General features: G+C 37.1%; 1 protein-coding gene across 5 annotated transcripts in view; it reads right to left on the minus strand.

Annotated features, from left to right (window-relative positions):
* RBKS (ribokinase) overlaps positions 1 to 13,803 on the minus strand; it is a 72,342-nt gene that overhangs the window by 43,329 nt on the left and 15,210 nt on the right. For 2 of the 5 annotated variants that reach the window (XM_069852609.1, XM_069852606.1), the window contains exons 2-4: positions 9,009 to 9,141; positions 3,680 to 3,731; positions 839 to 901 (exon numbers count right to left, since the gene is read on the minus strand). In XM_069852609.1, the coding sequence (XP_069708710.1) occupies positions 839 to 901; positions 3,680 to 3,731; positions 9,009 to 9,141 (248 nt within the window). Of the gene's footprint in view, positions 1 to 838; positions 902 to 3,667; positions 3,732 to 9,008; positions 9,142 to 13,803 lie in introns of all 5 variants that reach the window. The other 3 variants (XM_069852608.1, XM_069852605.1, XM_069852607.1) reach the window with 2 other exon arrangements.

Here is a 13,803-nt window from a genome sequence, read left to right on the forward strand (position 1 = left end):
TCAGGTTACAAAGGAGCTTGTTAAATTGATGTGTCAGCTAAGCTGTGGTAACTGTTCAAATGAAGACTCCAAGGCTGCACCAGAAGTGAAGGAAACCAATCACCCTTAATTTGTTCTGTTTGATAAACATTATTGGTCCAGACCTCTACACATACTTCTCAATGCAATCAATAGCACAAGTTTCTTGAGGAAAAGATAAACAGAAAGTTTTTGGAGGATAATTTAGCAATCTTGAAGAAGAATATGAAAACAAGCCAAATCTTTTCTTCTTCCCCTGCAATATGAGAGCCAGCAAAGGCACAGGCTAAGGAAAATTAACACAAAAAGTACAAATGCCATTTCACTGTATATTCAACACTGCAGATGTAACTTGGGATCAAGAATTATGCTAATATTACAAGATCAACATAAATATTTCAACTTACACTAAGGACTATTCCTTTTCCTGATTCATGGCGTAATGATTCACTACTGGGTCTGCTGAGGAGGCAAACCCTTTCCTCATAGTAAAAGTGCTAGGTAAGTTGTGGTGGAAAAGAGGAGCTTTAACCTTCTGCTATGCTATGTGTTGTGGCCAGTGCAAGACTGGATAGATCAGCTGGCTCATTGAATTATGGTTCTTGCACTGCTAATCTAAGCATCTGACTGCTGCTTTTAGGCATCTCATCCTACAACATTGCCTGTAATAAAAGGATGTGCAATGAAGTGTGACTATGAATATGAAAAAAAATGAAAGATGTAGAAAAATTAACTCAACAATTAACAGTGGCAAGGCAAAGTTTTCTTTTATGGCTGCAGAAGCAGAACAAAGAGGACAATTTAGAGCAGAAATATGTACCTTCACTGTTGACAATTATTGAAGCAGTTCCAGTAGCAGCATCTGTAGTCTGACCTACAAATGCTAAGAAAGGGAAAAGTTACAGCATGCATTAGTTCAATACATTACTTTCAACCAATAGCATGTGATGCAGTTTAATTGAATTAAATCTAAAATGAACCCATAACCTCCAGCAATTTAAAAATGCTAATTACTCTTTCATGTGCAACAATGCCAGAGAAGCTAACAACAACAAAAAGTGTTAATTTACACCCACAAAACAGAAATGCAAGTCCAACATTTTTTAATTTGGCTACATCTCTGCTTAAGAGAAAGCATGTTATTTATACAGCCTTCTCAGGCACTCTACTCCTACATGGAAATATTTCTTATATCCAATGAAACAATAGATTCAAAGCTGGAGAAAACTAAAACATTAGAACAATACAGCATTTAATTCTCTGTAGATTTGCATTTCAGTACTAATATTAACATGTGCTATGAAAGCAGTGGTGAGGTTATATATTTCCTCTTTGGATTATTATTCAGATAAATTAACTAGAAGTGAGGCTGGCAACACTATTATAAAGATTGTTCCATATTTACTACTGTTTTCAGCTGTCAGCAAATCTGTCAGTGGTCTGAAACCTTCTATGATAGGTGGGTTTTTTTTAAGGTAGAACTGTAGTTGAAAACTGTCAAAGAAGTTGAGGGTTCCTCCTCCCTAAGAACTGTATTTGAAAAAAATCTACTATTTTATTTGAGACAAATTTTGGCAACCTTTTGTTGAAGAAGCTCTGATGTTCTAACATTTTAGAACATGGACCTGATGCAAGGCAAACGTTGGCTTCTTTCTCAAGATGTGTCTTTTACAGCCAACTTTAAAATCTGCTCAGATTTGAACAAGGCTGAAAAACCACATGACGTCATGCTCATTTAATTTTGCAGGTACTTGCCCTGGAGGTACCCTTATCTAGCTCAGTTACAAGGGTCAGAACACAACTTTCCTTGCAATTATAGCTTCTTTTCACTGTGAGCTAGGTCTGCATACTGGAATTGAAAGCAGAGGAGTTTTGTCTTCTGTCCTTTGAATGCTCTTCCTGCAGAAAAGAAGCAGCATGAACTGCAAGCTGCCCAGTTCAAATGTGAGACAGGGAGTAACACATCAGTTTACGTCTGAATGGTCTGAGTAGCACTGGTAGCTCTCAAGTTGTGGAAGCCAGGAAGACTGGGAAAGGGGGAAATTAAGAAATAGATTGGAATTGGAAAGAGAAGGGATAAGGTGGTCTGTCAGGAAACAGAAGAGCAGCGTAAACAAAGAAGCCATACAACAAGGATCCAGGAAATGGAAGAACTGGCATTACAGCAAGGATTTTCATCCAATACCCAGTATCCTTATGTACAACAAGAGGGATAGGCTAGACAAGGATCAGCTGAGATGAAAAGTGAAGGACTGAAATATGATGATCCTAAGAAAAAGGTCCACACACACTGAATCAACCTTGCTTCCAAATCCTGGAATACAGGTTGGGATCCTTGGACCAGCTTCACCAGCAGTATATCCTATCTTCCTCCAGGGCTGATCAACATAGGCAGTGGCAATCTAATGCCGTTCTGAGATATTTTTAAATCAATCAGCAGAAATTAGTACCTTAGACTTAAATATTTGAACCCTTCAATTGATCTGTCTAGGTAGCAATGAAGTGCAATCTGATTTTTTTTTCTACACTTGCTTTTGCAGCTGTAAAGACTATTTAAAAAATTATGTTAAGATTGCAAGGGCAATCATCAAAATCAGAAAACATGAGATTTAAAGTTTTGTGGATATACATTCCCATTAAGTACTATGCATTATAATGGCTTTATTTTCATGATCAAAGACTATATTCATGAGGTAGGAATGCTTCAGAGAGATCTAGAACTGTATACTAACAGACTGTTTTTGTGGTATCCTTGGCTGGTTTCTTGCATAAGTTGGAACATATGCAATGAATAAACCTTTATATACATTTGTGAAATATTTAGATGCTATACTGATATGCATAATAAAAAAGCCCACAAAACACTGATAGTTCTGTCTTTAAAGCAGGATTTGAATAAGGCAGTAAATGAAGCTTGTGGCTGCACATTAAACAGAGGAGACAAACAGAATATTGAATTGTCATTTTATGACTAAATCTGTCCATCCTTGTCCATCCTGAAGGAAACAAGAGTCATGTAGACAAAAATGCGATCATGTGGTTAAGTAGCATGTAAAAATACTTTTACACAAGACAGAGAATTGGGGTTACAAAAATGCAAAGATACTAGAACATTGTGAATGCTTAATTTTCTCTTTTCTCAAAAGCCTTTTAACATTGATTTTTGTGTGTATATGTGCTAACAAACATCACTTGTACTCTAAAATGACTGCATGTGTCATTTAAGAAAACTGAGGTGAAATGTACTGAGAAGACAAATGCATTTCCACCCTATCCCTCCCCTCCCAACATGAAATTGAAAATGAATAATCAGACTGGATTTTTCAGTTTCTCACCAGGCATTACCATCATTAATGCCAGCCTAAACAATTGCTTGACAGCAAGTTATTTTTAGGTGACTTACACTGATGTGATCATCTGAGATTTAGAGGTACCAACATTACATTTCACTTCTAGTGGTACAACTGATTTCAGAAGTTCCCATAATCTCACCCATATTCATTCATTCCTCCCAGCTAGATCAAAATAACTATTCATATTTCTGAATGCTAAAATATATCCAAAAAGACAATAAAATATGAAACCCTCCACTACTAATTTCTAAAGCTGAAAAAATAACATAAAATGTTTCTTTAAAATAAAATTTTACCTGTAGAAATACCATTCTTCTTCAGATTTTCAACATATTCATTGCCGAAGGAATCCTTCCCGACCTATACAAAAAGTAAAAGGATAGGTTTTCTCTACAGAAAGGCGAGAGGATAGATAGATCATCTATAGACAATAGAATGTTTTCATGTAATTTCAGTATGACACTTTTTGTTTTGGAGCACTTTGCCTTATTGACAAATAAATGATAAACTAATAAATAATAGCAAAAATGTATTAATAGGATTAATAAACAATAGGAAGAGTGTTCTGCAGTTTTCTTCTCCTCTATTACAAAACTCCCACCCTACACCAGTGTCACTATACTCAAGTTTCATTTTCTTTCAACCACTGTGTTCCCTTGACACTGAAGCTTTCTGAGGGCTGTAAAATTTGGAATTGTACTAATTATTCAGCTTTGAATTGGAAGCATTTATAGAAACTCTGGTGTCTTTCTTAGTTGCAGTTCATATTTTGAATTTTCTACATCAACTTTCCTCAGTGGAAATATATCAAGCTGTGGTTATGGGCTAGAAAGTAACAATAAACATAGCATCACTGATTTCTATATCTCAGTACTAAATGTACTGTTTACAAATTGAACATTTCTTGTTTGTTCTATCCAGCAACAGCAGATCAAATTGAGTTAGGGAGTCAAGCTGCGCTATTGTTTTTCTAACAGCAAGTTAAAGAGCTTGTAATTTCAGCTCCCCTAATTCTTTTAGCGGAATGGAATTCTGCTTGCTCCTTATTCAGACTAATAAACATTTCTTTGTGTTACATTACATAAGCTGAACAAAGGAGATGGAGAAAAATGGAGAAAAAAATGATATAACTTCCTTAGTGTCAAAACAACACTTGAAATATAAAGCCAAGATAGGTTTTAATTCACCACTTTTAGCATATGTCTTCAGCACACATCGTGTGTGCACCCACTTCCAAGAGCTAGTTGTGTATCTGGGTGGTATCAAAGACGGATAAACACTACAGGAAGTATTTTTGCAAGAGAAAAAAAACCCCATCTTTCCAATTAGAAGCCAAATCAAGATCCTGGTCACAGACAAGACGATGAATGATAATTCAAGGAGCCCTAGCTAATGACCCACCTTCTCATAAAACAACACTAAATAGCTAACGGAATACTTGAGTTACTGGAAGCACAAAAGCAGCTGACTATTATTGCCTGCTGTTAGAAATTCGTCAGTTTAAGAGCTCAATCCTTTAGAGCACTCAGAGAAGGCTTGAATACCAGCTAGTAATCACAACAATCAAATCCTTTGATTCATAATTTGAAGTGTCACAAATAGATGATCCTTTCTCCCTCATATTCTACTGCACAAACGTGTTTTGAAACATACTTTCATTTCCCACAACCTCTACAAGAGATTCTTCTGAAGCATTGTTAGGGATGGTCCCAGTGTTTTACCAAAGGAGGACAGCAGTCTAGGTCAAAATTGTCTAACCAGACAGAACATTCCTCTAGTACATGGAAAAAAACTTCAACAACACTTACTTCGGTCACCATGTTATTCATTGTTTGCATATTAGGATATTTCTGTATCTCTGACTACTCCCAGTTTGCCAGACAGGGCGGGTTGTCAGAAGATGCATCTTCTGATTGCTTTAGGCCAATGACTGCAGCCATCTGCAATTTAAACCTGAGACATGCTTACCTCTGCAGCCTAACAGCTGCATTCTGCCTGATGGTATCTCCCTCCTTTGCTGCTACAAAACTTTTACAATAAATCTCAAGACTTGCTCAGTTATTTCAGCAACAAAATATTTCATAACCATTTTCCAAAAGCTCTATTGAAACTTCCTTCCTTCAGCTCTGGATCCTACATAACTGACAGGCAGGCATCCCTTATTGTTTAACTGTCATAACAACTGAGATCAGCTGTGGTACTTTTGCTCAAAGCAAGACATCTCAGTGCTGGAGGGAAGCCCTTGGAGGGGTCTCCATGGAGGTCCTTTTCTGCTGGAAACTTTTTTTACATGTTAGTTCATCAGCATCCAACCCAGTTAATCCTAGTGTGGTTGAAGGGCTTATCTTTCTATTCATTCTAACCCCCAAGGAAGACAGAGTATTGGGAACTAGACTCATAGATTAAAGGCATATTTACTGACCATGTCAAATTATATAACACTGTTTAAAATATTTTCTGCTTTTGCACAGACCTTGCTAGATGGACTACTGGGTAAACAAAAACGTAAATGTCTTAGTCGGATGATCATGGAACATTGCATGTGCTGAAATAGCATTTCTTCTTTCTTGAGTTCTTAACAACAGCCAATTGTACAAGCATTATGGTCACATAGTTTGCATATTAGAATGAGTGGAATTACATCAGTATTTTTCAGTCTGGGTTTTCTCTGCTTCCTACCAAGTTTTCCATGTGGAGCCAGAGGAGCTGGTTGGCAACATACCAGATAAAATTCTAGCAGCTTAGAAAATTAAACTCAACTATACCTACATAATAATTACAACAAAAACATGTACCTCTTGACAGTTGTTTGTTTAATCTATTCCATATGCTCTTTTTTTTTTTTTGAGTGGGTATTTTTTCAATATTTACTCTTTCTATTCATTAAGGAATTAACTAAAAACAAGTATAAGGCAGCAATACAGAAGAAGAAAACAATTGAAGACATCCATCATATTCTGGGCTGCATGTGAGATATAGTTATGTTCCTACAATGAAGTGAGGATTCAGGTTTAGAGCACTTGAACTTAAATTTTGCTTACAGTTCATCTAAAGAGAGAAGACAACACAGCATGGTCATACAGCACTTCCTATTTCTAAGCAGGAATCAAATGGAGTTGGGGCTTAAGTAGAATTCAGTACATGCAATATCATAATAGTGACATCAATGTCCAGTGAGGATCATTCCAAATTGTTTGTCAGAAGTAAGACAGGCCTTTTTTCAGCATGTACAAAGTCTTTCAGATCAATATCCCTCCACCATTTTATAATAGGATGCTTAACTGATTTTTTTGGGGGGGTGATGAGCACGAAAAAATAAATAGATAAAACCAACTAAACAAACAGGAACAGTTTGGAAAGTTTGGAATCTCTCAAGATCAATGCAAATTTTCTGGTACTGCAATAGGATTGCTGTATGAACATAACCAAGTAATTTATTTGCTTAGATACTTTAGTTCCCTGACAGTAATCTTTTATGTTTTTCTGAATAATTGTCTTGCTTGTCTTTTTGAAGTGGCAGCAATCCCATCTGTGTATTGTTAAACTGTACTGAGCAAACTGAGGAGGAGTGTTTAAGACTGATACTGTGATACATATTGATAATGCAGAGTAACAGCAGCTTCTTGTGGAGACATCCAGGCAGAAAGCAGAACACCATTTGCATTCCCACTACTCAAACCGTGTCCTTGGATTTTACATTAAAATCCACTGCATTCTGCAGCATGTCTTCCCATAACTGTACGTCATTCTAAAACTTCCTTTCTCAAACACTTACTAGACAGTCCCAGGAACTCTTCTGTGTTTTAAAGCTCTGAGGTATAAAAAATGCCCCTTCACTTGATCTAAGATGTCTACCTCTACTCTTACTTAGGACATCCTCTGCCTAAATTACAGTTCTTGTATGAGGATGCCACACTCCACCAGAATATCCCTCTAGTATCAACACTGATTTCGTTCCTTGAACTTCAGATTGTAAAAGCAAATCTTGCACCTGTGCTGAATAAAATATGTTTTGGAATTATAACCAAAGCATAACCATGTACTGAGCACAGCATGTCCATGTGAGGAGTAATCTGATTTTGAAAGCTGATTACTTAAGATGACTTGTTAAAATAAAAATATGGTTCATTATTGCTTGACTTTGTTTATTCAGCCAGGATCTTCATACATCTTTGTGAGGCTATAAAGTGCATTTCAAATTTTAAAAGGAAACATTAAATTTTAAAATTAAAAAACAAACAAAAAACACCAGTAACTTTTATAGATATCAGTGTCATTCTCTGCTGTTTCATTTCTCCAAAAAATACCCAACAGAAAGAAGAAAAGGGACTAGATTTTAACTGAAATAAAATAAATATGATTTTGGAAAGTAATTAAAAATTACAGTAACTGCTAAATTTTATTAGGAATGCAAATGTTTCCAGAAACATGTACACACTGAGCAAAGGCTAGACTATTAAAAAATAAAACAAAATTCACACTTTCAGTGGAAAAAAACCCCTTTAACATTTAGCAGGAAATGTTAGCAGGGAATTCACTGCCAGTTCATCTTGTACTTAAATCTTATCGTTCTTGAATGCAAAGATGATCAAATATACACAACATTACAGAAACACAAACATTGCCAATATGAAAGAAAACCCACACTCTTGAACTACTAGTGATAACGACCCACATAAATGCTTGCAGGTGTAATTTAGGCTTGCAGCTACTGTTCTTTAGCCTAAATATTGGATTAGAAAAACAGTGAGAAAGTCATCCTTGAGATGTTTCCAGTATCCCCAGCAGACATTGATCTAACAGATCTGACATCCTCCCCAGCTATGGCAATAACAAAGTACGTCCAGCCAAGTTGAAGTTTCATCTATAGTTAGCACAGGATAGACAATAAGGCTACAGAGAGAGAAAATTTGAGCTTAACCTTAGTAATGATCTCTCAAAACTTGTAATATTTAATGACAAAAATCAAAGAAAAGCATTGTAAGAACACAGCATCTGCCAAGCTGAATCAGCCCCATGGTCTGTGAGCCAGTCTTTAGAACTGCTGAATATCAGTCGTTTCAAAAAAGTGGGCAAAAAAATCCCAAAGCATACAAAGGTTCTAGAATTTGGACACGAACATTGTATCTTAATCTCAAGTAATGACAAGATAATGATACAAACTTTAAAGCAGTAAGTTTTATCTTTGTTCACAGATTTGTTACTGGCTTATCCGTGTCTGATTTCCAATAATCTATGAAGTAAATTTCAGATATGTCTAGCACCTGAATTTTATCAGTGAAGCCCTGATCATTGTAACAGTGGGAAACATAAAGAGAAGGGGTTAATCAAGATTATTTGAATTTTGAACATCTCAAATTCTCTCCAATTCTCTTTTCTATGATATATCAATGTAAGTTTTGCAATCCTTCTTTATATGCAATCTCTGCCAGAACTCTAGCCAACTAGTCTTTGGTTTTCTGGCAGTGTTCTCAGAAAAGCATCCTCCATACTTAAATTTATAGCTGAAAAATGAAAAGGAAATTAGAGAGGGATTAAAAAAGAACCCAACAACTTTTCTGTAAGTCACCTAAAGGTTTACTGGAATTTGCATGAATATTTACTTCAGCTGTAATACAAGAGCAAGTCAGTGCTTACCTTGCAGATCAGCGAGGTCTTGGCCCCAAGTCGAGCAGACTGGACACACTGGTTGGCTCCTTTCCCACCAAAACCAACGAAAAACTTATGACCAAGTATAGTTTCTCCAGCTCTTGGCAATCGCGTAGTAAGGCTATTCCAATTTAAAGCAATATTTATATAAATTAGTGACTGAAATAACAAGCATTTTCAAAACAAGAGTTACATTCTTATAATTTTAAATGGTCTAAAGCCAGCCAGTAAGACCAAAAAGACTCAAAAGACCTTTTAGGGTCCCTACACTGTATCCCACCAGTTTAAGTTAATTCCTTATATGCCACCCAGTAAAGCTTCTCTTTTATCACTCAGGAGAGGAACTGCACTTCTTTTATTTATGTTTCATTTTTCTATAGGAAAAGCAGCACTTAATGCCTGACTGGGATTCCCCAGTGCTAACTCAATATAGATTAATAACAAATCTATAGGTCTCACCACTCGTGTTGTTTCACTGTTACATTCAGCTCAAGTTTAGTTATTGTTCATTTAATTTCATTACATCTAATTATACCTTCTTGAGCCACCCAAAGTAATTTTTTACTTTGTTGCTGTTCACACCCCTCAAAATTGTAGATCATTATCAAAACCTTCCTCCTCTCTGCTGTCAGTCAGGCATGCTGTACATACTTATTTCTTTTTTAAGTTTTTCTCTTACAAATCAAGCTCTACAACTTCTCAGCATTTTTTTGTTTCTTGAATGCACTCCAATTACATTTACATCCTTCTGGGGATGGGTGCCCAGAACCAGATGCACTAATACAAGCGGAAGCCCATCATAAGTGTATTCTGGTTTAATTTCCATTTTGGAAAAAAAACAAAACAAACCAAAACTGTAATTTTGTTAATCCTACTAGATGCTTTGCTATTTCCAGCAAAAGCTGAAAAGAAGAAAAGATGTGGAAAAGAGACTATGTTGAAGAATTCCTCCGAATGCAAAAGGCCACCTCACTTTTGCCACTTATATTATAACACACAACTCAAAACACCTCTGCCTCCTCAAGCCACACATCCAAGGCACAAAGTTTAAAAATGGAAGTCCTTTTATGTCTTAAGCTACAGACAAGTTCACGTGTGTGGAAAGAAGGCCCCATACAAGGTATTAACAATCCATTCAGTCAAGGAGAGTTAACTCAGAAAGGTTTCTAAAAGTCTGCATGAAAGAAAGGGAGAGTGGGGAAGGAGAATCTGAAAGAATGCAGAGGAATCTGCCCTAATAAGGGAGACATTAACTTCAATTCTGTTTGTAAATTTATAGCATTATTATACCAATAAATCTTACCACAGCTTCAAAATTGCCAGCCCTCCAAATCAGAAAAAAAAGGTGACATGCTTCTGCACTAGCAAGTCACTACAGAGTGAAGAACATGTATAAATTACTTTACGAGTGTATGCTGCAAGTCTAGGGCATATCGGTGTTTGCAAAATCTTATGGATTTAATGACAGCACAGCCTGATTTACTGAACATTCTCAGGAAAAAGCAAGCATTCTTTCCCCGCTAATTTTCAATTCCAGCATTCATCATTCCAAAGGTTTACGATAATTATGAAATCAAGAAAATCTAAAAATAAACTAGTGAAGCCAAACAAGTCCTGAACTCCCAGAAATGAAGATTTTTGCTTTGAAGGGGTTGTTACAGGTCTATGCTTCATCAGTAGTTACAATTTCCAGAGAGACGTAGGTTAGAATGCAGGCTCTAAGTACGGGTGCTCTATTAGTCAGCATAAGAATTTAGCATGAAGGTATAGTACTAGCCAGTAGGCTTATTTTGTGTGGGTGATGACAAGAGAAACACCAGAAGGCTCACACGTACAGCTAGTGGCACTCATTTTGCTTCCAGAGAGGCAGAGCTGGTAACATTCAGCTGGGAAATGCTTAAACCATTATAAATAAAAATACAACAGCTTTTTAGCAGTATACATACAGGTACCTTACATATCACAGATTCACAGAATCACTAGGTTGGAAAAGACCCACCAGATCATCGAGTCTAACCATTCCTACCAAACACTAAACCATGGCCCTCAGCACCTCATCCACCCGTCTTTTAAACGCCTCCAGGGATGGTGACTCAACCACCTCCCTGGGAAGCCTGTTCCAGTGCCCAATGACCCTTTCCGTGAAAAATTTTTTCCTGATGTCAAGCCTAAACCTCCCCTGGCAGAGTTTGAGGCCATTCCCTCTCGTCCTGTCCCCTGTCACTTGGCAGAAGAGGCCAGCACCCTCCTCTCTACAACCTCTTTTCAGGTAGTTATAGAGAGCAATGAGGTCTCCCCTCAGCCTCCTCTTCTCAAGGCTAAACAACCCCAGCTCCCTCAGCCGCTCCTCACAAGACTTGTTCTCCAGTCCCTTCAACAGCTTCGTTGCTCTTCTCTGGACTCGCTCTAGAGCCTCAACATCCTTCTTGAGGTGAGGGACCCAGAACTGAACACAGGATTCAAGTTGCGGTCTCACCAGTGCTGAGTACAGAGGGAGAATAACTTCTCTGAACCTGCTGGCCACACCGTTTCTGATACAAGCCAAGATGCCATTGGCCTTCTTGGCCACCTGGGCACACTGCTGGCTCATGTTCAGTCAGCTGTCAACCAACACCCCCAGGTCCCTCTCCTCCAGGCAGCTTTCTAGACAGACTTCTCCTAGTCTGTAGCACTGCATAGGGTTGTTGTGCCCTAAGTGCAGGACCCGGCATTTGGCCTTGTTAAACCTCATGCCATTAGTCTCATATATGGAAAGGATTGCATATATATATATACATATATATGGAAAGGATTGTTAAGTCAAAACAGTTTGCTCACAGCAGCATCCAGCAGGTTGTTTACAGCTATTAGTAACCATAAGGTTTCAAGCAACAAAGTCTAAATAAACAGATAAATACTGTTTATTAATGGTAACATCTATAACTTATCTCTGCTTTTGTCACTGGAAGCCAAAGTAGTCACGGCTGTGGATCAGAGAACAAAGGCCACGAAACTCAGCTGACTAAGCTCAGTTTCAGCCAGTGCCAAGGCACTGCATGCACACTTCTAAAGTTATGTGCCAGTCAGTAAAGAATAATTGTTTCATCCAGTCTAAGTAAGGAATGGCAATAGCAGCTCTTGTATAATTCCTTTTTTCCACAGATCTCACTAAACTTTAAAAAGCAGAACAACATAGTTATTCCTGTTTTGTGCTTGTGAAAATTAGGGAAATCATTCTGCCCTTTTGTTCCTCAGGTCAGCCAAGAAACCAGTGGCAAAACCAAAAATAGAGATCAGCTCAATCCATTCCATTAGCTCACACAGTCTTCTCATTTAAATTTTGCAGTATGAAAGAAGTGTCAAGCCTCAAGTAATTTTCCTTCCTTAGGGTGTTTTTCCAAGATTATAGCTTAATCTAAACAGAATTTGTTTGCACAAAAAGCTAATATACTTTTAGACAAATATTAACAATTGTGACATCCCAGCAGACATCTGCTAATAGCGCTGCTCTGAGTTCATATGTATTTTCAAGAAGTAGTTCAACAATACAAATTCTTTCTTTAGCAGTGACCAGATCATGACTTGATTCTTCTCTCAGTTATGTTGGCATCAACATGCAACTCCAATGGAAGCATCATAATTGCACTGGTGAAGAAGCAGGCTTGGTGAGATGAGAATCTGGGCCTTGGTGTTTCAAGAAGCATGGCAAAACAACTGCCTGTGGGAATCAAACAGCTTGCTGAAGATGGGGAGATGACCTTTTTTATTGTTTTGATGGAAAGGTACAAGGCAAAGGGCAAAGGATCAAGTTGGAGCAGTAGTTTATAATTAGCCAGTTTTAAAAATAGGCTAAGAGACTAGGCAAGAGCATGCAGCAAGTTCCTTTAGGTCACTGTAAACAAAAATCCCACCCTATTATATTTCAGGCATGATCATCATTCCTTTCAGATCAGTTCTCTACTGCAGAAGCCTACTTTTATTTTCCATATTAGATAAAGTCAGAGTACTGATCTATATACAAGCCTGAAGGTTTCACTTCCACTGAAACAGGTACTGAGGATATTTTTGCTAATATAATGCTCTACTCTTGTCATTTAATTCTGCTACTACACTAACTTTTGATTCACAACAGACAATTTTAATGAGTATTTCAGACTTCTGTTATGAGCAGGCAATGATGAGTAATCTGCATGATTAAGGAACCCTATAAATTCTTGGCTTATTGATAGTGCCACAAAGAATATTCCAAATAGCCTAAAAGTGATGAAACAGCTAATGTTACTCCAAAACTAGGCTAAATAAGTTAATTAGAAAAACTGTCACAAGGGCTTTCAGAATTGTTACATAAAATGTTTTGTAAAGCCATTTACAAATTTGATGTAATTTGAAAACACCGACTTGAAAAACCTAATTTAAGTTTCTATCCAACAGACTGTTCTTTGCTTACGTGATAAATTCTGCTCAGCTTTGAGAGGGTAAATGGTACAAAGGATATTGAGCTCTCATCTCTTATGAACAATCAGAAACTAAACTCGAAACTCCCTTGCAAATTGAGCACTGTACTCCTGAGTCATATTTATAGAGGAAAGTTCAAACAGAAGTATCTTGAAATACTTTGAACATTATAAATAAAAGAACGCAATCACTCAGAATTTCAACTGAGTTTTTACAAAACCATATGTAAATGTAAAGCACACAGCTATGCTGCTCACATTTGTTCACAGGTAATGAAGAATCTTACACCCACTAATGTTTCAGAGGTTTGGGATGAATAAATGTATAACATAAGAATTTCACCACTGCA

This window comes from Phaenicophaeus curvirostris, chromosome 2 (assembly GCF_032191515.1).
Source record: "Phaenicophaeus curvirostris isolate KB17595 chromosome 2, BPBGC_Pcur_1.0, whole genome shotgun sequence".
Taxonomy (NCBI): Eukaryota; Metazoa; Chordata; class Aves; order Cuculiformes; family Cuculidae; genus Phaenicophaeus; species Phaenicophaeus curvirostris.